The sequence below is a fragment of the Staurois parvus genome, unplaced genomic scaffold (assembly GCF_062004578.1).
Source record: "Staurois parvus isolate SC_StPar_1 unplaced genomic scaffold, SC_StPar_1.0 ptg001032l, whole genome shotgun sequence".
Lineage (NCBI taxonomy): Eukaryota > Metazoa > Chordata > Amphibia > Anura > Ranidae > Staurois > Staurois parvus.
Window position 1 is genome coordinate 1,769,355 of NW_028318828.1, and position 27,095 is coordinate 1,796,449.

At 42.0% G+C, this 27,095-nt stretch overlaps 1 protein-coding gene across 6 annotated transcripts in view; it reads right to left on the reverse strand.

Annotated features, from left to right (window-relative positions):
* The window catches only part of PACS2 (phosphofurin acidic cluster sorting protein 2), a 1,098,307-nt gene that overhangs the window by 868,061 nt on the left and 203,151 nt on the right, over positions 1–27,095 (reverse strand). For all 6 annotated transcript variants that reach the window (XM_089657830.1, XM_089657827.1, XM_089657828.1 and 3 more), the window contains exon 5: positions 19,399–19,561. In XM_089657830.1, the coding sequence (XP_089513956.1) occupies positions 19,399–19,561 (163 nt within the window). The remainder of the gene's footprint in view (positions 1–19,398; positions 19,562–27,095) is intronic.

The following is a 27,095-nucleotide window of genomic DNA, read 5'->3' on the forward strand; positions in this document are numbered from 1 at the left end:
TAATACACCTTGTATGGAGGTGTGCCTTTAATAAGTCATATGGTAAAAAAATAAATAACCAGCCTATGGCTTTAGGAAGCCAGGTTCCAAGATGGACGGCCCGTCCGCTCAGAGGGAAGCAGTGGAGTAGAATGCCTGTCAGTGCAGGGACCACGTGTACCCGACGTCCCAGCGTCCTGGATGACGTCACCACAATGTGGAGAGACGGAGGGGGGGGGAACTCTTGCTGGAGCCGCAGCTTTAGAAGGAAGAGGCCGGTTGCCGGGACAACATGTTTCGCGCGCATGCGCTTTGTCAAGTCTGTGAAAAGTCCAGTAATCGGCCATTTTATAGGAGACCTGCACGGCAGAAGGGGCCGGCTTAACAACCAAGGGGATAATCAAAGGGATAATCAAGAGCGGACGGCTCGTCTCACAACAGGATCAGATTGCAATTGAAAATATGAAAACACATTATAAGGACAGGAACAAAGTGTGATTAAAACCTCAATATGACCATAATAAAAACCTTTTGGGCTTAATTGTGTCAAAATGCCATGTGCAAGATTATAAAATATCCTTTTTTGATAACAGAGTTGGTATTTACAAATGTAAAAAGAAAGGTTGCTTGACATGCCAATTTATCACCCATGGTAAATCAGAAATTACTGATCCGAAAGGGATCTCTTATGACATTCGCCATTTTATTACTTGTGCCACAGATCATGTGGTTTATGTGCTCACACGTCCCTGTAAATTGATATATGTGGGCCGCACAATACGTCCTCTACGTAAACGCATTGGAGAACATAGAAGGCTCATAAAAGATGGATGTGACAAATATAGTGTCCCTAGGCATTTTCTTTGCCATCACAAGAATTTTAGTGTCCTAGAAGTGATGGCCATAGAACACATTCCCAAAGGAACCCTTACTGACAATGAGAGGTTAGCCCCCCTATGTAAAAGGGATACCTAATGGCCTTAATGAGGACCTTGAAGTACATAGTATCATCTAAGTGGTAACTTAGGGTTCTCAATATATTCTATAATAAAACACACATCACTATTATTACATGATTATTATCTTTGATATTTTATATATTATTTTTCATATTTTATATATCTAATACCACTCTGTTTATTCAGTTCATAAGAGTAATTACTGAATTGTATTCATATTTATTTTCCTGTTTATTACCACATACATATATATATATATATATATATATATATAAATATAAATATATATATATTTTTATTTATTTATTTATTTATTTTAAATAAATAAATAAATATATATATATATATATATATATATATATATATATATATATATATATGTATTTTTTTTTTTCATTATATTGTTTTATTATATACATTCAGGTCCATAAATATTGGGACATCGACACAATTCTAACATTTTTGGCTCTATACACCACCACAATGGATTTGAAATGAAACTAACAAGATGTGCTTTAACTGCAGACTGTCAGCTTTAATTTGAGGGTATTTACATTCAAATCAGGTGAACGGTGTAGGAATTACAACAGTTTGCATATGTGCCTCCCACTTGTTAAGGGACCAAAAGTTATGGGACAGAATAATAATCATAAATCAAACTTTCACTTTTTAATACTTGGTTGCAAATCCTTTGCAGTCAATTACAGCCTGAATTCTGGAATGCATAGACATCACCAGACGCTGGGCTTCATCCCTGGTGATGCTCTGCCAGGCCTCTACTGCAACTGTCTTCAGTTCCTGCTTGTTCTTGGAGCATTTTCCCTTCAGTTTTGTCTTCAGCAAGTTAAATGCATGCTCAATCGGATTCAGGTCAGGTGATTGACTTGGCCATTGCATAACATTCCACTTCTTTCCCTTAAAAAACTCTTTGGTGGCTTTTGCAGTATGCTTTGGGTCATTGTCTATCTGCACTGTGAAGCGGCGTCCAATGAGTTGTGAAGCATTTGGCTGAATATGAGCAGATAATATTGCCCGAAACACTTCAGAATTCATCCTGCTGCTTTTGTCAGCAGTCACATCATCAATAAATACAAGAGAACCAGTTCCGTTGGCAGCCATACATGCCCACTCCATGACACTACCACCACCATGCTTCACTGATGAGGTGGTATGCTTAGGATCATGAGCAGTTCCTTTCCTTCTCCATACTCTTCTCTTCCCATCACTCTGGTAGAAGTTGATCTTGGTCTCATCTGTCCGTAGGATGTTGTTCCAGAACTGTGAAGGCTTTTTTAGATGTCGTTTGGCAAACTCTAATCTGGCCTTCCTGTTTTTGAGGCTCACCAATGGTTTACATCTTGTGGTGAACCCTCTGTATTCGCGCTGGTGAAGTCTTCTCTTGATTGCTGACTTTGACACACATACACCTACCTCCTGGAGAGTGTTCTTGATCTGGCCAACTGTTGTGAAGGGTGTTTTCTTCACCAGGGAAAGAATTCTTCGGTCATCCACCACAGTTGTTTTCCGTGGTCTTTTGGTGTTGCTGAGATCACCGGTGCGTTCCTTCTTTTTAAGAATGTTCCAAACAGTTGTTTTGGCCACGCCTAATGTTTTTGCTATCTCTCTGATGGGTTTGTTTTGTTTTTTTCAGCCTAATGATGGCTTGCTTCACTGATAGTGACAGCTCTTTGGATCTCATCTTGAGTGTTGACAGCAACAGATTCCAAATGCAAATAGCACGCTTGAAATGAACTCTGGACCTTTTATCTGCTCATTGTAATTGGGATAATGAGGGAATAACACACACCTGGCCATGGAACAGCTGAGAAGCCAATTGTCCTATTACTTTTGGTCCCTTAACAAGTGGGAGGCACATATGCAAACTGTTGTAATTCCTACACCGTTTACCTGATTTGACTGTAAATACCCTCAAATTAAAGCTGACAGTCTACAGTTAAAGCACATCTTGTTCTTTTCATTTCAAATCTATTGTGGTGGTGTATAGAGCCAAAAATTTTAGAATTGTGTCGATGTCCCAATATTTATGGACCTGACTGTATACATATGCAGGGTTTTTTTTTTTTTTTTTTATAAAATATGTATGTAGTTTTATTATATTTATGAATATTATTAGCACTAATATAATGATAATTTTCCTATCCACTATTATAGATATGAATAGGATTATTGACAATCTTTCCCACCATTCCTGTGTTTTATTGCTGTCAGCAATGTTTTTGAGATGTGAACTCATCCAGCTGGCTAATGAAGCTTCATTAAGCAGCCTTCCCATCCCCCCCCAATTTTTTTTTTCCCTTGATTGTAATATGATAAAATATTTTATAATCTTGCACATGCCATTTTGACACAATTAAGCCCAAAAGGTTTTTATTATGGTCATATTGAGGTTTTAATCACACTTTGTTCCTGTCCTTATGTGTTTTCATATTTTCAATTGCAATCTGATCCTGTTGTGAGGCGAGCCGTCCGCTCTTGATTATCCCCTTGGTTGTTAAGCCGGCCCCTTCTGCCGTGCAGGTCTCCTATAAAATGGCCGATTGCTGGACTTTTCACAGACTTGACAAAGCGCATGCGCGCGAAACGTTGTCCCGGCAACTGGCCTCTTCCTTATAAAGCTGCGGCTCCAGCAAGAGTTCCCCCCCTCCGTCTCTCCACATCGTGGAGACGTCATCCAGGACGCTGGGACGTCGGGTACACGTGGTCCCTGCACTGACAGGCATTCTACTCCACTGCTTCCCTCTGAGCGGACGGGCCGTCCATCTTGGAACCTGGCTTCCTAAAGCCACAGGCTGGTTATTTACTTTTTTACCATATGACTTATTAAAGGCACACCTCCATACAAGGAGTATTATTTTTATCACAAAACTACACAGCGCCTGGCTCCTGTTCATACTTTCCACAAACCGATGTGTTTTTACCATGGCAGCAGTGAGTTTTTTTCCCCACCAATCATAGTTGACATATACCATTCACTTATTTCCTTTGGGACACATCTGTGCGCTTTTATCCAGACCGTTCTTCCAAATATTTCCATAGACACACTCCTAAACCTTGTAGACAGCCTTCCCAGAAAAGTTGAAATTGTTATAGCTGCAAAGGGTGGGCTAACTCAGTAGTGAACCCTATGGACTAAGGCTGGGATGCCATTAAAGTTCATGTGCCTGTAAAGGCAGGCGTCACAATACTTTTGGCAATATTGTGTATATGAGAATTGGATGGACAGAGTTTTTTGCTAGAAAAAAATATTACAAGTAATAGCATGGATTCAAGAAAGGCTTATGTTGTCAAACAAATCTAATTTCTTATTATGAGGAAGTAAAAACCTTGATAAAGAAGTGGCTATGGATATAGAATACTTGGATTTAGCCAAAAGCGTTTTACACAGATTCCCACACACAGCTAACATGTAGAGTAACGTCTACAGGCTTGGAAAATCCATTTGTAAATGAATAGAAAACTGGTGTAGTGCCCTCTGGTGTACATAGATGATCAGAGTAGTTAGAGGCTTGCTAGAAGCCTGGGTTTAGACAGAGTGTTACTTCAGGTTAAGCTGGAGGGCTCTCTACTGGTCAATCCCGCCCCCTCCCCTCGCTCTAGAAGCTTTGAAAAGTCAGTAGGCAGTAGGTGAGGAGGGGCTGATCTGCATTGCATATTTATGGGAGTCTGACCAATCCCAGGCAGGAGGCAGGTGGAAGATAGAGTGCTGAGGAGTGCTGCTCTGTAGCCTGGGAGGGGGCCCCGGAAAAGGAGAGTTCTGCTAACAGGCTGGAGGCAAGAGGAGAGTTGAAGGAGGGAGCGAGAGCTCCACTGCCCTGCAGTCCACTGCAGAATGAAAGCCTACATAGTTTGGAGAGGAACCAGTCAAGCTTGAAGGCTGCTGAAAGATGTTCTATCCATAGCTGCTGGACAAGGACAGTGTGAGTACCTCTAACCCCAAGGCCTATAAAGGGAGAAGTCTGCTGGATGCAAGTTCTTGGCAAGTCTTCAGGGGACAGTTCATACAGTAGCTTACCCAATCCTTTATCCTGGGATCAGATACCGTAGCCAGGTGGGCTGGTATTTTGTTCACTCAGGCGACTAAGAGCTCCCACATGTCAGGACTTTGCTAAAAATCCTATCAAGGGGACTCAAAGGTCCTGCAAGCTGTCACTTTGCTAAAGACGGTCATAGTTTTGGCCAGAACTATGACAGTCAAAAAATATCTCCCATTTTTGTCTAAAGAATGAAATGGTCCTCATTTGTTATTCTTCAATCAAGTTAGGCAGCCCATAACCCCTTTGCCTGGACTTGCTGTGCAGGAAGTAAAGGCGGACCCAAAATCAGCGACTCAAGAGTGTAGCGCTACACTGGTTTTTACTGCCACCAACATAGAAAATAGGTTGGTGGCTTTTAAGTGTTTTCGGCACATTGCCAGCATCTGCAATCGCTGGGAAGTGTATGCAAGTCTGACAAGCTAATGTCAGCTGTCAGATGGAAGTGATCTGGCAGCTGTGCAGCCGCAGGATCACTTCCACAAATTCCCGCTAATCCTGGTCTCCACTCCCCATCAAGAGTGCATATTTTCGGGGCTCCACACACCCATCAGTGGACCAGGCACAAGCATGGCAAGTGCCACCAGGTAGAGGAGAAGGAGACCAGCAATAGTCTGTTTGCTGATCTCCCCTTCCTGTTACTGACCCAAAAGTGACATGTGAAATGTCACTTCTTGGTCCTGGTGTCACTGTCCCCAGCCAGTATTGCTGGGGAAGAATGTGATGGAGTATGATCTGCACTGTATTACATTCAGTGGACAGGTGAGACATCAGGGATCTAAAAGACCCCTGATGTCTCATTAAAGAGAATGTGTCACCAAAAAAATGCATAACATAGGAGACTGCTACTGTGTTCAGTGTAGGTAGTGTAGCTAGTGTGCCTAGACCAATGCATGTGCCTAGACCAAAAATTGCAGCCTCAGAACACACAATAAGAAAATAATGTGTGTGTCCAAAAAAAGTGTATACCTCAAATGAAAGAAAAACTAAAATAGTGTATTACCTCAATTAAATATATGCTTCACAAAAAATGATTATCAAAACGTGCAAATAAAAGGATTCAAATCATGACCACGTAAATCGTGAAATTACTCTGTGTACACTCCTAGAATAATATTTGTGAACACTTCTAGGTAACTGAATTGCATACAATTACCCTAAATCAAGTAATAGCAAGCCTTTCGAGTACACCCTGGACTCTCACTCCAGTATCGATGTTACTTCTCCCTGGACTCTCACTCCAGTGTATGTCAGACTTCCAGAATAGGATTCCAATACTTTAATCAGGTTCTCCTCATTCATCTACCATCCTCATGTGTCACTCATAAGTAGAGCAAAAGAAGCCCACATAGTGTAGTATATTGGATAAATCGAATACATTAGTAGTGCTTACATTTAAGTTTTCATCAATCAGCAGCAGGTTCCCATGTCCCAGCCATAAGCAGCTTCCTGGAACGCTACAGTGCCGAATTCCAACAACAAAGATGGCCGCTTCGCGACTCCGGTTTCCGTGTAACGTCAGACGTCACATCCCTTGACGCGTTTTGTCACTTTCAGACTTCCTCATAAGGGATCTCTTATGAAGTCTTACATACACTGGAGTGAGAGTCCAGGGAGAAGTAACGTCGATACTGCAGTGAGAGTCCTGGGTGTACTCGAAAGGCTTGTTATTACTTGATTTAGGGTAATTGTATGCAATTCAGTTACCTAGAAGTGTTCACAGAGTGTTCACAATTATTATTTTAGGAGTGTAGACAGAGTGTTCACATATGTATATAGAGTGCAAAAAGAGTGATTTCACAAGTCACATGTTGTTCACAATTTGAATCCTTTTATTTGCACGTTTTGATAATCATTTTTTGTGAAGCATATATTTAATTGAGGTAATACACTATTTTAGTTTTTCTTTCATTTGAGGTATACACTTTCTTTTTTAGACACACATGGGGATGACAAAGCTGAATATGAAGGAATAATTATTTGGACTTTGTGCATTTAATTTTTTACTAACACAACTATATATATATATATATATATATATATATATATATATTTATTTATTTTGGACTTTCAAGGGTGAAAGTGGGATTTTTGAGTGTCATATAGGGTTGTATTATTGTTTTATTTTTGGATACCGAATTTATATCACTATAAGAAAATAATATGCACAGGTACAAAATTAAAAGGCATGTTGACAAGTGTTTGGAGTTTGGGGAATAAAAATGACAGAACTGGAACTACTGATACGTGAGGATTTTTAACTTTGTGAGTATCAGAAACCGGGGTTCTCCTTGTATGATGTAGTGACATGATAGGCAGAGGATCAAGAGTGATTTGATAGTGAATATGAGGAATAACACTACTAATGTGGCAAGGAAAGAGGTAGAATCATTGTAGCTGGAGCTTCAAGGGGAAAAAACAAATGGGAAAAGAAAAGGGGGTGTATGCTAGAGGCCCTTAACTTGAAAGATGAAGAGACTGATCTACTCTCACAGATAGAAATTGAGACAAGGCAGGGTAATGCTATTATCATGGGGAGACAAAACTGCTTAGGCATCTAGGGCTCATCATTTCTTGAATGTCTTGCAAGACAATTTCATGTGTCAGTGGATGCCCCAAGTAGAAAGTATGCTTGGCCTACGAATTACGAACACAAAGCTAATTGCAGGCGTGGAAGTAAGAGATAACTTAGGAAACAGCAATCACAGGGTAATTATATTTACTGTAAATCATAGGAAAAGGAGACACAAGGATAGGATAACAACATTACTTGTAAACCTCAGACATGAAATATGAACAAGGCATATATATTTATTTATTATACTTGTCTCAATAAAATGCAATAAAATAAAATCTGTCTCCTGCTTTTTTCCTCTGCTTTAAACATGAATCGCTTTTGACAAGTTTTCATAACACCAAAAGAAAAAATGTTACAGGAGAGGGATCTCCAGCACACAGCCTGTGATTGACAGCCTCAGCTCTGTACCTGTTTGCTGTGTGAATGGGGGGGGGGGGTTCCCTCTAATCAGCTCTCCACACTCATTGAGCTCTGCAATATCGAATTTCAACTCCCCACCCCATTTTCTGGAAGCTCAAACAAGCTTTATAAATTTTGCAGGTTGAGAAGAATTCAGATAAACAGGTACAACATACGTAGGAGGATTTGCTCGTGCATGCACAGCTGGCTGTGAAGCCACAAGCGGTCACAGCCAGGTGCCCACCATTAAGATGCTGGTGCCGAGAACCCGAAAACTAGTGAAGAACTAGCCTGGGTGAAGACAGCGCTGGATCCATGGACAGGTACGTGTACTATTATTATAAGTCAGTAGCTATGTGATTTTTTTTTTGCTACAGGGTGGAGAACTGCTTTAAGTCAAGTCTAGGTGGCTAAATTCAAAAGGTAAATAAAGCACAGTAAGGAGAAAAAAAATTATCCTTTAATAAAATATAAGGCTGAGAGGTCACATCGGCATTTCAACACTACGGTAATGCAATAAAAAGTGTAAAAGTGAGATTAGGGCAGCGGAAACAGACCATGAGAGACACACAGCGGAACAAAGTTAAAAGAATCCCAAAAGATATATATATATATATATATATATATATATATATATACAGTCATGGCCGAAATTGTTGGCACCCTTGATATTTTTCCTGAAAATCAAGTATTTCACACAAAAAAGGTATTGCATTAACACATGTTTTGCTATACACATGTTTATTCCCTTTGTATGTATTGGAACAAATATAAAACAGAGGCAGAAAAGCAAATATGACATAATGTCACACAAAACCCCAAAAATGGGCTGGACAAAAGTATTGGCACCCTTAACTTAATATTTGGTTGCACACCCTTTGGAAAACATAACTGAAATCAGTCGCTTCCTATAACCATCAATAAGCTTCTGACACCTCTCACCCGGAATTTTGGACCACTCTTCCTTTGCAAACAGCTCCAGGTCTCTCTTATTGGAAGGACACCTTTTCCCAACAGCAATTTTAAGATCTCTCCACAGGTGTTCAATGGGATTTAGATCTGGGCTCATTGCTGGCCACTTCAGAACTCTCCAGCGCTTCTTTGCCATCCATTTCTGAGTGCTTTTTGACGTATGTTTGGGGTCATTGTCCTGCTGGAAGACCCAGGATCTTGGACGCAAACCCAGCTTTCTGACACTGGGCCCTACAGTGCGACCCAAAATCCTTTGGTAATCCTCAGATTTCATGATGCCTTGCACACAGTCAAGGCACCCAGTGCCAGAGGCAGCAAAACAACCCCAAAACATCATTGAACCTCCACCATATTTTACCGTAGGTACTGTGTTTTGTTCTTTGTAGGCCTCATTCCGTTTTCGGTAAACAGTAGAATGATGTGCTTTACCGAAAAGCTCTATCTTGGTCTCATCTGTCCACAAGACGTTTTCCCAGAAGGCTTTTGGCTTACTCAAGTACATTTTGGCAAACTGTAGTCTTGCTTTTTTATGTCTCTGTGTCAGCAGTGGGGTCCTCCTGGGTCTCCTGCCATAGCGTTTCATTTCATTTAAATGTCGACGGATAGTTCGCGCTGACACTGATGCTCCCTGAGCCTGCAGGACAGCTTGAATGTCTTTGGAACATGTTTGGGGCTGCTTATCCACCATCCGGACTATTCTGCGTTGCAATCTTTCATCAATTTTCCTCATCTGTCCACGACCAGGGAGATTAGCTACAGTGCCATGGGTTGCAAACTTCTTGATAATGTTGCGCACTGTGGACAAAGGCAAATCTAGTTCTCTGGAGATGGACTTGTAACCTTGAGATTGTTGATATTTTGCCACAATTTTGGTTCTCAGGTCCTCAGACAGTTCTCGTCTCCTCTTTCTGTTGTCCATGCTTAGTGTGGCACAGACAGACACACAATGCAAAGGTTAAGTGAACGTCTCTCCTTTTTATCTGCTTTCAGGTGTGATTTCTATATTGCCCACACCTGTTACTTGCCCCAGGTGAGTTTACAGGAGCATCACATGCTTGTAACATTCTTATTTATCCGCAGTTGTGAAAGGGTGCCAATACTTTTGTCCAGCCCATTTTTGGAGGTTTGTGTGACATTATGTCGAATTTGCTTTCTTTCCTCCCTTTTTTTGTTTTGTCCCAATACACACAAAGGGAATAAACATGTGTATAGCAAAACATGTGTTAATGCAATACGTTTCGTGAGAAATACATGATTTCCTGGAGAAATATCAAGGGTGCCAACAATTTCGGCCATGACTGTATATAGATACAGTTGCAAGAAAAAGTATGTGAACCCCTTGGGATTACGGAGAGTTTTGCAAGAATTGGGCATAAAATGTGCTCTGAATGTCATCCAAGTCACAACAATAGAAGAACACAGTCTGCTGAACATAATACTACACAAACATTAGATGTTGCCATGGTTTAATTGCACATAACATGTAAACATTCACAGTGCAGGGAGAAAAAAGTATGTGAGGCCCTAGCTTAATGACTTCTCCCAGAGCTAATTGGAGCCAGGAGTGAGCCAACCTTGACTCCAATCAGTGTGATGATATTGGATGTGTTGTTGACAGCTGTCCTGCCCTTAAAAAACACACACCTGTTTTGGGTTTACTGGTTTCAAGAAACACTGTCTGATGTGAACCATGCCTCGCAGAAAAGAGCTCTCAGAAGACCTACCATCAAGAATTGTTGACTTGCATGAAGCTGGAAAGGGTTACAAAAGTATCTCCAAAAGCCTTGATGTTCATGTGTCCACGGTAAGACAGACTGTCTACAAATGGAGAAAGTTTAGCACTGTTGCTACTCTCCCTAGGCGTGGTCGTCCTGTAAAAATGACTGCTAGAGCACAGCGCAGAATGCTGCATGAGGTAAAGAAGAATCCCAGAGTGTCAGCTAAAGACCTACAGAAATCTCTGGCACATGCTAACATTTTTGTTGACACATCTACAATAAGGAAAACATTAAACAAGAATGGAGTACATGGGAGGACACCACGGAAGAAGCCATTGCTGTCCAAAAAGAATATTGCAGCACGTTTGAAGTTTGCAAAAGAGCACCTGGATGTTCCACAGCACTACTGGCAAAATATACTGTGGACAGATGAAACCAAGATTGAGTTGTTTGGGAAGAACACACAACACTATGTGTGGAGAAAAAAAGACACAGCACACCAACATCAAAACCTCATCCCCACTGTAAAACATGGCGGAGGGAGCATCATGGTTTGGGGCTGCTTTGCTGCCTCAGGGCCTGGACGGATTGTTGTCATTGATGGGAAAATGAATTCCAGAGTTTATCAAGACATTTTGCAGGAAAACGTACGACCATCTGTCCGCCAACTGAAGCTCCGCAGAGGATGGGTGATGCGACAGGACAATGACCCAAAGCATACAAGTAATTCAACAAAACAATGGCTGCAACAGCACAGAATACACCTTCTGGAGTGGCCCAGTCAGAGTCCTGACCTCAACCCGATTGAAATGCTGTGGCATGACCTTAAGAGAGCGATTCACACCAGACATCCCAAGAATATTGCTACACTGAAACAGTTTTGTGAAGAGGAGTGGTCCAAAATTACTCCAGATCGTTGTGCAGGTCTGATCTGCAACTACAGGAAACGTTTGGTTGAGGTTATTGCTGCCAAAAGGAGGGTCAACCAGTTATTAAGTCCAAAGGTTCACATACTTTTTCCTCCCTGCACTGTGAATGTTTACATGTTATGTGCAATTAAACCATGGCAACAGCTAATGTTTGTGTAGTATTATGTTCAGCAGACTGTGTTCTTCTATTGTTGTGACTTGGATGACATTCAGAGCACATTTTATGCCCAATTCATGCAAAACTCCACGTAATCCCAAGGGGTTCACATACTTTTTCTTGCAACTGTATATATAGTTTTTTTTTGTTTTTATTAAAGGCAAAGCCGGAGCACACTGGCCCCATGAAGGATAGTCAGGGGAAATTGGGTACAAGTGACAGGGAGAATTTAAAAGAAAAAGGAGATGAATAATAGACAAAATGGTAATTTTTTTAATGTAGCTCAGAATGGTCCCTTATAGCGAATGGAAGCCAATGTTCAAAAAAGAATGAAAAAAGTTAATGTGAATAAATCACTAGGACCTGATGGCTTATGCCCAAGCTTCCTCAAAGAGCTTAGTCATTTTATATCAAGACCATTGACCGTTATTCCTAATTTTTATGGACAGCTTATTGACAAACAAAACCAGTTGCTTGGCAAAAAGCTAACGTGGTACCAACATTCAAAAAAGGGCCCTAATAGATACAGTGAAGGAAATAAGTATTTGATCCCTGCTGATTTTGAATGCTTGCCGCCTCACAAAGAAATGATCAGTCTAAAAATTGAATGGTTTGTATAGTGTAACACTAAGACAGAAAAGCAACAACAAATTCAAAATAAATGCATGGCTAACAAATTACGCAATGATTTGCATGTACATGAGGGAAATAAGTATTTGATCCCCTTCACAAAACATGACTTAGTACTTGGTGGAAAATCACTTATTGGGAATCACAGAGGTCAGACATTTCCTGTAGTTGGCCATCAGGTTTGCACACATCTCAGGAGGAATTTTGGCCCACTGCTCTTGGCAGATCCTCTCCAAGTCATTAAGGTTTGGTGGCTGACGTTTGGAAACTCAAACTTTCAGCTCCCTCCACAGATTTTCAATCAGATTAAGGTCTGGAGACTGGCTAGGCCACTACAGGACCTAAATGTGCTTCTTCTTGAGCCACTCCTTTGTTGCCTTGGCCGTGTGTTTTGAGTCATTGTCATGCTGGAACACCCACCCACGACCCATTTTCAATGTCCTGACTAAGGGAAGAAGGTTCTCACCCAAGATTTGACGGTACATTGCCCCGTCCATCATCCCTTTGATGCGGTGCAGTTGTCCTGTCCCCCTTAGCAGTAAAACACCCCCAAAGCAGAATGTTTCCACCACGTTTGACAGTTGGGATGGTGTTCTTGGGGTCATAGGCAGCATTCCTCCTCCTCCAAACATGGCAAGTTGAGTTGATGCCAAAGAGCTCGATTTTGGTCTCATCTGACCATAACACTTTTAAGCAATCCTCCTCTGCATCATTCAGATGTTCAGTGGCAAACTTCAGATGGGCCTGGACATGTGCTTTCTTGAGCAGAGGGACCTTGCGGGCACTGCAGGATTTCAATCCTTGTCGGCGTAGTGTGTTACCAATTGTTTTCTTGGTGACTGTGGTCCCAGCTGTCTGGAGATCATTTACAAGATCCTCATGTGTAGTTCTGGGATGATTCCGCACTGTTCTCATGATTATTGGCACTCCACGAGGTGAAATCTTGCAATGTGCACCAGAGCTAGGGAGACTGACAGTCAGTTCATCATGTTTAGTTTCCAGGCGATCCGTTCGGGCCCCAAGTGCAGCTATCTCATGAGAAAGGACATTAGTGCTTTTATGAAGCTCTGATTGAAACTTCGTGGCCAGTTTAGTATACATGGCGTCCAGACGAGTTTCCAAATCCCCCTTAGTAAGCTGCTGGAAGTACTCACTGTCCTGTGCAGGGGACTGGGCTGCTGTGTCCTGTGAGAAACAGGATGGGGATGCTCCACCGTCGCCATCTTGGGACATGCTGCACTGCTCCTATGTCTGCATTAAATAGGTAGTAAGGGACTTTTGAGTGGCCCCCTTACCTTTCTTCTTCGTTGATGGCATGCACTGACTGTTCCTGGGGGTGATAGGTTTACAAAAACGAGTGGCTGAATGGCCCCAGAAAGCCTGCAGAAGCTGTGTGCTGAATGGAGCTATCACTACATGCGGCCGCTCTCCGGGAAGCTGCTCATGCGGCACTGAAATATTCCACATTTTGTCATGTTACAACCAAAAATGTAAAAGGTATTTTATTGAGATTGATAAACAAACACAAAGTGGCACATAATTTTGAAGTGGAAGGAAAATGATAAATGCTTTCCAAAATTTTTTACAAATAAATATCTGAAAAGTGTAGCAGGCATTTGTATTCAATCCCCTTTGTTCTGATACCCCTAACTAAAATCTAGTGGAACAAATTACCTTCAGAAGTCACTTAATTAGTAAATAGAGTCCACCTGTGTGTAATTTAATCTCAGTATAAATACAGCAATTCTGTGAAGCCCTAAGATGTTTGTTAGAGAACATTAGAGAACAAACAGAATCATGAAGGTCAAGGAACACACCTGACAGGTCAGTGATAAAGTTGTGGAGAATTTTAAAGCAGGGCTAAGTTATAAAAAAATATCCCAAGCTTTAAATATCCCACGGATCATTGTTCAAGCCATCATCCAAAAATGGAAACAGTATGGCACAACTGAAAACCTACCAAGACATGGCCGTCCACCTAAACTTACAGGCCAAGCAAGGAGAGCATTAATCTGAGAAGCAGATTAGAGGCCCATGGTAACTCTGGAGGAGCTGTAGTGATCCACAGCTCAGGTGAGAGAATCTGTCCACAGGACAACTATTAGTTGTGCACTCCACAAATCTGGACTTTGTGGAAGAGTGGCAAGAAGAAATCCATTGTTGAAAAAAAGCCATAAGTCCCGTTTGCAGTTTGCGAGAAGCCATGTGGGGGATACAGCAAACATGTGGAAGAAGGTGCTCTGGTCAGATGAGACCAACATTGAACTTTTTGGCCTACAAGCAAAACACTATGTGTGGCGGAAAACTAACACTGCACATCACCCTGAAAACACCATCCGCACTGTGAAACATGGTGGTGGCAGCATCATGCTGTGGGGATGCTTTTCTTCAGCAAGGACAGGGAAGCTGATCAGAGTTGATGGGAAGATGGATGGAGCCAAATACTGGGCAATCTTAGAAGAAAACCTGTTAAGAGGCTGCAAACGACCTGAGATTGAGGTGGAGGTTCACCTTCCAGCAGGACAATGACCCTAAACATACAGCCAGAGCTACAATGGAATGGTTTAGATCAAAGCATTTTGCATGTGTTAGAATGGCCCAGTCAAAGTCCAGACCTAAATCCAACTGACAATCTGTGGCAAGGCTTGAAAGCTGCAGCCACTAAGCCTATACTGTACACTTTTATGACAAGTTGCCAGCACATCTAGCAATTTGTGACTGTTCACACAACCGACAATTACCTGTGGTGTTCGCTGCTGAATGCAAACCAAGTGTGTGTTCAGCAGCCATCACCTCGGTTAATCACTGACTGTGTGAACATACAGGAATAGCTGCAGCACCCAGTAACCTGTGATATAGTGTACTGTACAGGCTTGGTGCTTGCAACCAACTGCTCACTGGTGTCAAAAACAGCAGCAGAAATCAGAAGATTCCTGCCGCTGCCTTTCGCACTGTGGCTAAATACCCATGTGAATGTAGCCTAAATTAGTTCCCAATAGCGGTTATGTCAGAAAATCCTTTAAAACCCTTCTGCCTCCAGATTAAATCCTTACTTGCATTGAGTTACTCATAAAAGATTGCTGTGGAAGGAGCTAGTAGACATTTGAAGATAAATCTATCTGGCTGAGCCAGGTACATGGATGCTGAGGGAGATAAATGTTCAGAGGGAGGGCAGGTACACCAATAGTAAAATCAAAAGAGAAAAATGATGCCAAAGAACCACCCATAGCCACTTCCCTATCATGTGGTGACAGTATCAAACGTTAGATGAAGCCGAATTCCAAATAAATGGTGCAATCCGAGTAAGTCACTGCTATGACCCAAACAACAAGGGCAAAAGGAAGCCCAATAGGAATTTCCATGGCGGATCAAGCGGCTTATAAGTAAAAACAGGCTTTATTATGTTCAAGGAATACAAACACTTAAAGAGCACAGATACCCTCACACCAATTATAATTAAAAAGACAATGTTGTCTAGTCAAAACGAAGGGCTGTATAGTCTGCACAGCATACAATCATCATACTCGTATCAGATAAACATAATCGTTTTGCCTTCAAGTGATACTTATTCAATTTTGGGGGACGTTAGTCCCTTCTGCTAACCACAATTATGTTTATCTGACATGCATGGATGAGTATGATCATTTTATCATGTGCAGGTGGTACAGCCCTTCGTTTTGACTAAACAACGTTGTTTTTTTTAATTAAATATGGATTGAGAGTATCTGTGCCCTTTATAAAGTGGAGCTCCACCCAAAAGGGGAAGTTCCGCTTTAAGCCTTTGTCCCCCGCTCCCCATTAATGATTGACACCTTTGGGGAGCAGGATGGGAGCTGGTACCCGAATTTGACAGGTACCTGCTTCCACTAACACTGCGTTCGCCTACGCGATCGGAAGCGGAAGTTGCCCTCCCCCGCCTCCCTCCCCATAGTCTTCTGGGACACGTGACAGGTCCCAGAAGACTACAGGGCCATTCACAAAGAGCAAAGCTACTCGCACATGCACAGTAGGCACCCGGCTGTGAAGCCACCAGCTGTCACAGCTGGGTGCCCACACTGAATATGCAGGTGCCAGGGAGAGAACACGGCCAGTGAAACCAGCAGTGGTGAGGACACCGCTGGACTGAGGGACAGGTAAGAGTCTGTGTTTTAAAAGTCAGCAGCTACAGTTTTTGTAGCTGCTGACTTTTATTTTTTTTTTTTCAGGTGGAACTCTGCTTTAAGTGTTTGTATTCCTTGAATATAATAAAGCCTGCTTTTTACTTATAAGCCGCTTGGTCTGCCATGTAACTTCCTATCTGGCTTCCTTGGGACATCGATAGTAAAATCCTGTCCATGAGCCAGCTCAGGCTAAGAGAGTGCTGTGTCACAGAGGAAGAAAAATACTGAATAAAATTACCCTTTCAAAGTGAGGACAAGCAGCCTGGAAATCAGACTCTACACAGCTTTAGAGTGGAGAGAGCAGTGCAGGAACCAACACTAGTGGGACAGAAGTGGCCAGGCACCAGTTGCGCTGCTTCTTTTGTATGCAGCCACTGACCAGCTTTACTGTTTGGAAGGGGAGTCTCTCACGACTCCCCTTGGGTGCTGTCCTTGATGCTGTTGCATGCCACCTTTGGATCTACTGCCGGGGGTTACACCGACACCTGATGTACAGCCAACTGAAATAAAAATACAGACCTTTTTTGTACCAGAGTCTGACTCTGCGGGATGGTTTCATCATTTGGTCGTTGAAGTTTATGCCTCTCATATCAAGATGATAATCATGGACACAGAGAAGCTTTTCACCACCACCAAATGCCGTGCAAATTTGGACTGTTGTATCTGCATGAATGGAAGACAGGACGAAAACATCCCAATTGTTCTTTGACTTCACTGCGAGTAATTCACCATTCCACAAAGCAGGCTTTTCTCCCCCCCTTTCTAAGTCGGGTGTTAATGAGCCATTAGGGGGGGAAACCCCGAAGCTTCCTATGCTATCTTGGCACTGCTCCCCATGTAGTCTGGGCATTTGGGGGTCTCTACATGACTGTCCTTTCCCTTGTAAATTCTAAAAAAATATGTATAGCCTATTGCCCTCTCACAGACCTTACACAGTTTGACCCCCTATCTGGCATGCATGCTGGGGAGATATTGCTCGATTGCAAGGCAGCCAGAAAAACAATTGATAGACTTGTCTACTGGGACTTATCTTGGGGTGTATACACATCTGCAGGTTTTTGGGACAGGTAATTTATATGGGTGGGCCAATTGATGCAGAAAATTCTGCTTTAGTCAAGTAGGCCGCCTGTTGTGTGGCTGAAATCAAGCTAGAATTGGAAGCTGTAGCCAGTGTAAAGACTGGCTCCTGCTCTGGTGCCTTCGGCAGAGCAAATGTTTGCTTAATGTTCTGAGTTGGCTCCGTTTCTTCTGGTCTCTGCTATACAGGACGCCAGGGCTGGGTACTGAAAGGATGCTATATTTCCCCTTTGTTTAGACTGTGGTACCTTTAAGGGAAAAACAGGGTTAACTCACTGACTGGAAGAAGTGGGTTTAAAAAAAGACAGGAAGTTGTAGGAGGTGGGTGGAGGAGTATAGACGAGACTAGAGACTGTGGATTGAGTAGATAGCTGTGAGCCTACATGTCAGAATTCTGGCTGGAAACCTGCTGGCAGGGGAAGTTACCCCCACTAAAAGTCGGGGACAGGTTAAACTGCAAGGGCAGTTCTTCTTTGTGTTATTTTTCAGCCATGAAGCTATTTAAGTTAATAAACTTTACTTTTATTGCAAAGCCTGTGTCCTGCGGTCTGGCTGGATTCCCGGAGCATTACAGTGCCAAAGCTATATAGAGGGTATTACCCTGTTAAGTACTCATGTAAAAGAGTGTGGGAGATAAGGTAAGCATGTCTGGTAGGAATATGCAGTAACCTAGATGCAGACTGTCTTGCAATGAATCCTTGTGGCAAAAGAGAGGAAGCACCTCCGTACCTTATAAGGGCTTTAGGTGGAAGCGGCGTTAAAGTGTATGGCCAGTGGTGTGATGTAACACCTAGTCATCCACCTGAGACTGAGCTCTAAGCGGTTGAAAAGTTTACACAGTAGAGTGAACACATTTCAAACATAGCCCTGTTTTACAAAGTAATTTTTAGAGGCACAGCCTTAGTCACAGGGGTCTTACCTGTTCACAATGCTGGACTGTGTATACAGTACAGTTCAGTCTTCGGCTGTCATGGTGGACATACCCCCTAAAGGATTCTTCAGTGATAGACCATGGTCCTGGCATACCCCAAAAGGGTTCTTCAAAGATGGACCACGGCACAGGACCAGTATAGCATCTTACAACTAACTCATTGCACCAAATGCCAAGGTGAGCACTCCATGCAGGATATAGTTGCTGAAAAAATATTACAGGCCATCCACACACTGTGGGGTAGGGGTACAGTTCCCAAGGTTGTACTGCGATTGCACCGATCTGGATACACTGCTTCTGTAAACATTGAAGTTGATTGAAGAATTCTTTAGGAAAATAATTTAAAAAAATAATATAGTGAAGCTGATTTCTCTGAGAGGAGAAGAGGTCTATCACCTACAGGCGTTAGCAGGAAACTGGGGACTCACTGAGTGGGGTGAGGTTATAGGGAAGGTGATCCATGAGGTGTGTCCTCAAAAGCTTGCCAGTGTCCAATCACCTGAAGGTACAAACCTAAAACCCATGGTGTATGAATAAGATACCTGTGTCCTGTACTGTGTGATTAAGATAAAGAAAAAAATGAATCATATCAAGTACATGATCATGAAACATCTAAAACCATGGTCATTTGGATGATGAAAGAATGATGTTCACAGATTACTGTCCAAATTAAAAGAGAAAAACAAAAATATAAATGATCACCATTTGTTACTTGAAAAAACTACAACCTTTGTTGTCTGTTAAGAAACCCACATACTCAAGCATGTTGGGGTTGTGTCAAGTAACCAAATAATAGATCACATAATTCACCAAGTAGCTGTTGAAACGGTAGTACTAAAATTATAACTTATACTAACCTGTGGATTTTATCTTCTGGCTGGCATTAATGGCACTATCCTCATGGTCAATTGGCTGACTGGAGAGTGAAAATATCCAAATTTCTGCTACTTTGGCAGACGCTTCTTTCATATTGCTAAAAAGGCTCAAGATTTGGCTTCCCTCAGATGGATGTTGCATAACCTGAAATTAAAAAAAATAATAATATATAAGTTGTATAGAGAGAAAGAGCGAGAGATGTATGTATCACTGCACATGTGTATGTAGTTGATGACAACAGAAACGTGACCATGACTGCAAATACTGTATATAGTAGGAAACAACAGTGGAGTTGCAGTGCTCACTCTTCTTATATTTAACAGAGATATTGTAAGAGTATTTAACTAAAATGGCAACAGTTTTAGATCCTTTTTCAAGACCTACAAAAACTGTACAGCAAAGTAACATCCACTCGATACAAGCGGTATTCAAATTAGAGTGGTCTAACATCCATTAAAGCACAACTGCAAGGCAGTAATCAATTCTTCTTAACCACTGGTAAAAAAAAAAAAAAAAAAAAAAAAAAGGACCATTCAAATGCCCACTTTACTTACCTGAAGCCACAGTTATGCAACACTGCCAGCCTGAGTCTGTGTATGTCATCGCTGCCTGCGTGACATGGGCACCTATTGGTGAAGGTGACACTTTCAGGGTCGGGGTCCTCCAGAGGCATGAGAAAAGATGAGGGAGTGAGGGACTCTGTGCCCAAGAAGATAACAAGGAGGGAAAAATGCCCAGTTCCCAGGGCAGGAAACTAGCTTGAAACAGAGTAAACTGTGGCTTTGATCCATTACACTGCACGATGCCATAAGGAAAGGCATTTTGAATCATGGTGAAGAGGTAAGGTAATTGATGCGCAATTTCATTTTTGCCTGGAGTTGAGCTATAACAATTTAACTTGCAGTACATCTTAATTCTACTAACAATGATTTTGAAGCAGCCACAGATTGATGAACATCCTCACATCTTCTATTGTAAACGTACACCTGTAAAGTCAAAATACACATTTTTCTCCTTTAGCAGTCTTAAGAAATTGGCTGCATCAAACTTAAAGCATAACTCCACCCTTGTTGAGAAAGAAAAAAAAAACATTCCCTTTTGGGTGACCTATATACATTGCAAAAATTTTAACACATTGTTGCAGATTCCTACCTTTTGTTATTCTGAAGAAAGAAATTGATGTTTGTCTGTGTCCATGTGCAAAATAAATGAGAATGAGAGTGGTTTAGCTGCTGCACCTGCAGGGCACTAATGAGGAAAATTGCAGGGTCTGCATCCCTTTAGACAGGTTTTCCCTTCTAGAGTATCTAAATACAAATGACAATTTGTTGCAGGGGGTGCCTAAAATCTGGCATGTTTCTTAGTGCAGACTTCTGGGAAAATCGGTGAGCCAATCACACAAGCAAGAAATTATGTTTCTGGGGGGCATTCTGTACACCTTCTGTATACAGAACACCTCCAGGTAGCTATATTGCATTGCATTTTACAGAACATTAGGACAATAGGACTTGTATATGCTGAATTATTTTTTATCTGCTACTTTTTTTCCCCACGACAGTGGAGTTACTCTTTAAACTGTGGATCTGTTTCAATTGTACTCTCCAATTTTCCACTGCTATTATAGTATCTGAAAATTATATTATTTCAGTGCCACACACACTATTACACTACATTTGTTTCACCTTAAAGGATAAATACACCTTTTAGACAAAAATAATAAATGCATATTTAGTAGAACACTGATGCAATGCAGGTTCATTGAAAACTACAAGCCGACAGCCGCTAAGGCTGTTGGGACATGCAGTTCATTCATGGAAGTCCGTGAATGAATGATGTGCAGACTCTGCCCACATGGGCGCATCTGTGCAGTGTTCAAATTTGACAGATAGTACGGGGAGACTTCTCCCCGTAGCAGGCGGTGGGCACTGGAACATGTTAGACGTTCCACCCAAAAGGTGAACTTGTCCTTTCAGACTCAGTTGTTTATGGAATTGTTACAAGGGCAACATGTCACCATCAACACATGGCAAACATAATTACAAAGATGGTAAGGTAGAATAAAGACGCAAATCCAACTAGCTGAGTGTGTTTATGTCAGTACCATTTCCATTATCCCTGTATATTGTGTTTGTTAAGATGATATAAAGTTTTTTTTTTTTAAATTGTGGACAGTTTCCGCTGACACTACCAACTGTGAAAGGGAGTTCTACATCCTTGCCACATTAACTAAGAACCTATTATTCAGTTTAAGGTTAACCACTTGCCCTCCAGAGAATTTACCCCCTTTCCTGACCATGCCATTTTTTTGCGTTATTTTAACTGCCAATTGCGCGGTCGTGCAACGCTGCACCCAAATGATATTTATGTCCTTTTTTCCCCATGAATATAACTTTCTTTCAGTTGTATTTGATTGCCTGTGCATTTTTTTTTTTTGTGCGTTATAAAAAAAAAAAAAAATTTTGAGAAAAACAATATTTTTTACTTTTTGCTATTAAACATGTCCAGTAAAAAAATTTACAAAATCAAATTTCATCATAAATTATATTCTGCTACATATCTTTGCTAAAAAAAATCCCAATACAAGTAAATTCATTGGTTTACATGAAAGCTATAGCGTTTAGAAATGGCGGTATATATAGTAAGCTTTTATTTTTATTTTTACTAGTAATGGCGGCGATCAGCGACTTTTAGCGGGACTGCAGCGGGCATTCTGACACTGGGTGGCAACTAACTGCCACTGACATCCCAATGACACAAATAACTTAACTTAAATAAAATAAAATAAAGTTAACAAATAAAATAACTTAAATGAAAATCCATTGAAAATAATGCCTCGGTTTACAAATTTTTTGCAAATGTTTTTGCATTATGAAGTGTATGTCAGTGCTGATTTTTAAATGCAATTGCCGTCTTTTATTTTTCTTTACTATAGCTCACAACATTAGTTGTCACTCTCTCAAGAGTTACAGGAAACTTTGTATCTTTTAAGAAACTGAAAGGAAACATTGTTTATTTTAACATGGGGAAATAAACTAAAAGAAACTTTCTCTCTTTTAGCTGGAGGGGGAAAGTAACATCTGAATTTCTGAACTACTGTATAGTGAAGAAAAAAAAAGCAGTAATTACATTTAAAAACTGGCACCTGACAGCTGAGTGTAAAGGAATAGCTGGCAATTAAAAAAATTATTAAAACGGCGTGGGGTCTCCCCTCCCATCCATACCAAGCCCTTCTGGTCTGGTATGGATTTTAAGGGGAACTCCCATGCCAAAATTAAAAATAAAAAAAAATGGTGTGGGGATCCCCCCCCCCCAAATCCATACCAGACCCTTATCCGAGCATGCTGGTCAGGAAAGGGGGGGATGAGCGAGCCCCCCCCCCGTCCTGAACCATGCCAGGCCACATGCCCTCAACCTGGGGGGTGCTTTGGGGCAGGGGCCCCCCCCGTCCAACTAGTCCCCATGTTGATGGGACAAGGGCCTCTTCCCCACAACCCTGGCCGGTGGTTGTGGGGGTCTGCGGGCAGGTGGCTTATCTGAATCTGGAAGCCCCCTTTTAACTAGTTTCCAACCGCAGATAGCCAAATGACGGCTGCACTGCGGCCGGCCAGTTCTGGGAGGGTGTCATATGACGTCCTCCCAGAACGCGCTCTCCTGCGCCGACCCAAAAAAAGAAGAAAAAAGGTTCCTTACGCTGACTGCCAGCCCTCTGCCTCTGACCTGGCATGACAGTTCTTCAATATGTAAGGGGCGGGGCCACCCGGGGACATCAACTGAGTGACTTTGCCCCATGTGACATCATTGATGTCACATGGGGTGGGTCACATGCGTGATGTCCCAGGGGGAGCCCCCTGCCCCAAATTTTTTAAATTTTGTCGTAGGAGTTCCCCTTAAAATCCATACCAGATCCGAAGGGCTTGGTATGGATGGGAGGAGGAATCCCACGCCTTTTTTAAATTTTTTTAATTGCCGGCAATTCTTGGGGAACCCCGCTTGACAGCTGAAACATCACATGGTTGTCACTACTAAAATACCGCATGAGTTGATAAAATACGTATTTTAGTAGCGTTTATTGTTTTTCTGACCTTTGGGACGGATTAATTGGTTTTCAATGCATACCTATGGGAAACAGTGTTTCGGTTTATGAATTTTTCGCTATACGAAAGTCCTACAGAACAAATTAAATTCGTAAACCGAGGTATTACTGTATACTGAATGTACTTGGACAGAAAACTGGTTACAAGAGTGTGTATGTCCAGAGGATGGTGAAAAATGGCATATCTTCTGAATGAAATTAATAAAGTTAAGTTAAGTTATGCTCAGTGCTAATAAAAAGTACTGACACTGTACTAATAGTACTGGGCAGGAATGGGATAACATGTGGGGCAAGCAAAGGGTGTGCTGTTTTACTAGGGGCTGTGTATGCGCACTTCACTGTAAGCACACTGCTTTGCATGGCTATGCTTTGCACAGCCATGCAAGGCAGTGTGCAGGAGCAGACGGGAAGAGAACTGTTCTCCCACAACTCCTCCCCCCCCCCCCCCCGCCGGGAGATCCCCAGCAATCACCCGACGCAGGTGAGTAATTGCGGCACCGGTGGGGCTTGTGCCCCCTACCCGGAATGCAAAATCACATATAATTTTGTGCACCGCTGCCGCCCTTTAGCAGTATACCTGCAATGGGGTGGCGATAAAGTGCTTAACCACTTCCCGACCGGCCGTTGTATATAAACGGCCGGACGGTGGCACTGCAGGGTCGGGTGGCCGTCTATAAACGGCCTCCCCGCATCCTGCTTGTGCGCGCTCCCTGGGAGCGCGCAGCACCGCGATCCGGTGCCCGCTGTGTCCTCCGGACACAGTGAAACACCAATCGTCGGACGGGACCTCTGTACGAGGTCCCGATCATGTGATCACTGATTGGCGAATCAGTGATCACATGCAAAGTAGTAAGCAAGATGTCACTTCTGACATCATTGCTTACTATGTGTGAAATCTGTGAATGATCACAGAGGTCACATGGTACAAGGCTATTCACAAAATCCTTGTACCATGTGACAAGCTTTGACCAATCACAGCTCACTCTGTATTTCTCAATGAGTGCAGGAATGCACACAGAGAGAAAGAGAAATGATTGCTTTTACATCCTATATGGGTGTAAAAGCAATCAGTGTAAAAAAAAAAAAAAAAAAATCTTTATCACCCCCCACAAGTAGTACAGTGTCACCATGGTGACACTGTACTGCTAGGGTGACAGTATGTAAAAAAATAAAATAAAAATAAAAAATAATATAAAAAAATAAAATAAAAATGTAAAAAAAAATGTTTAAAAATTATAATTTTTGCTTATAAACTAATTTGGATTTTTTTTTTTTACTAAATTTTGACTAAGATTTATGATGAAATATTTATTTGCAAAATTTTATAAAAAAAAACACTTTTTTAAAAAATTTTTGGACATTTCATTTACATAGCAAAAAAAATACAAATCCCAGTGGTAAATAAATACCACCAAAATAAAGCTTTATCTATCTAAAAAAAAATGGTAAAAAATTCATTTGGGTACAGTGTTGCATGACCACGCAATTGTCATTCAAAGTGTGATAGCGCTAAAAGCTGAAAATTGCCCTGGTCAGGAAGGGGGTAAAAGTGTCCGGTCTGGAAGTGGTTAAACTGCTTTTTGTCCAACTTCATTGAGTGGCCATGAAGAGAGACCAAAGATGGAACAGTTTTTCTCCCTATGCTAGAATTACCATTTAGATAGTTGTATATAGCAATCATATCTCCTCCGAAGGGTCTCTTTTCCAAGGAGAACATTTTGAATGTTTGTAGCTGCTCCCCAAAACCTAGGTCCTCTAGACCCTTTATTAGCTTTTGCTTCCCTTCCCTGGACTATCTCCAGGTCCAGCACGTCCTTCCTGATGACTGGTGACCAGAACTGAATGGCATACTTAAAATGTGGCCAAACTAAAGCTTTATACAAGTGGTAGAATTATAGTCTCATTTCTTGGGTAGATACCCTTTTTAATGCATAGGAATAGTCTGCTTGCTGCAGTTTGGCATGGCATGCTATTGCTGAGCTTGTGATCTGTTCAGACCCCCAGATTCTTTTCCATCCTCATTTCTCCCAGACGTTCTTCCCCTAGTGAGTAAATTACATTCATATGTTTACCCCAAGTGCATTACCTAACATTTTTCAATATTAAATCTAATTTGCCATATAGCTGTCCACCTTTATTTTATCAAGGTCTTCTTATAACATTGCTGCTGTTGTGATGTTATTGCTCTGCTTAGCTTTGTACCATCAGCAAACATCTAGATTAAACAAACATCCACTGAAGCACAGTTCCAGGACATTAGGCATCCTCAATGTCATTCTGTTTATTCTGTTCATAAATTGGTACCAGGACAGAGCCTTGGGGTACCCCACTTACAAATTCAGACCATTCAGAAGATATGCCATTTTTCACCATCCTCTGGACATACACACTCTTGTAACCAGTTTTCTGTCCAGGTACATTCAGTATACAGTAATACCTTGGTTTACGAATTTAATTTGTTCTGTAGGACTTTCGTATAGCGAACAATTCATAAACCGAAACACTGTTTCCCATAGGTATGCATTGAAAACCAATTAATCCGTCCCAAAGGTCAGAAAAACAATAAACGCTACTAAAATACGTATTTTATCAACTCATGCGGTATTTTAGTAGTGACAACCATGTGATGTTTCAGCTGTCAAGCGGGGTTCCCCAAGAATTGCCGGCAATTAAAAAAAATTTAAAAAAGGCGTGGGATTCCTCCTCCCATCCATACCAAGCCCTTCGGATCTGGTATGGATTTTAAGGGGAACTCCTACGACAAAATTTAAAAAATTTGGGGCAGGGGGCTCCCCCTGGGACATCACGCATGTGACCCACCCCATGTGACATCAATGATGTCACATGGGGCAAAGTCACTCAGTTGATGTCCCCGGGTGGCCCCGCCCCTTACATATTTAAGAACTGTCATGCCAGGTCAGAGGCAGAGGGCTGGCAGTCAGCGTAAGGAACCTTTTTTCTTCATTTTTTGGGTCGGCGCAGGAGAGCGCGTTCTGGGAGGACGTCATATGACACCCTCCCAGAACTGGCCGGCCGCAGTGCAGCCGTCATTTGGCTATCTGCGGTTGGAAACTAGTTAAAAGGGGGCTTCCAGATTCAGATAAGCCACCTGCCCGCAGACCCCCACAACCACCGGCCAGGGCTGTGGGGAAGAGGCCCTTGTCCCATCAACATGGGGACTAGTTGCTTTGGACAGGGGGGGCCCCTGCCCCAAAGCACCCCCCAGGTTGAGGGCATGTGGCCTGGTATGGTTCAGGACGGGGGGGGCTCACTCATCCCCCCCTTTCCTGACCTGCATGCTCGGATAAGGGTCTGGTATGGATTTGGGGGGGGGGGGATCCCCACACCATTTTTTTTTATTTTTAATTTTGGCATGGGAGTTCCCCTTAAAATCCATACCAGACCAGAAGGGCTTGGTATGGATGGGAAGGGAGACCCCACGCCGTTTTAATAATTTTTTTAATTGCCAGCTATTCCTTTACACTCAGCTGTCAGGTGCCAGTTTTTAAATGTAATTACTGCTTTTTTTTTCTTCACTATACAGTAGTTCAGAAATTCAGATGTTACTTTCCCCCTCCAGCTAAA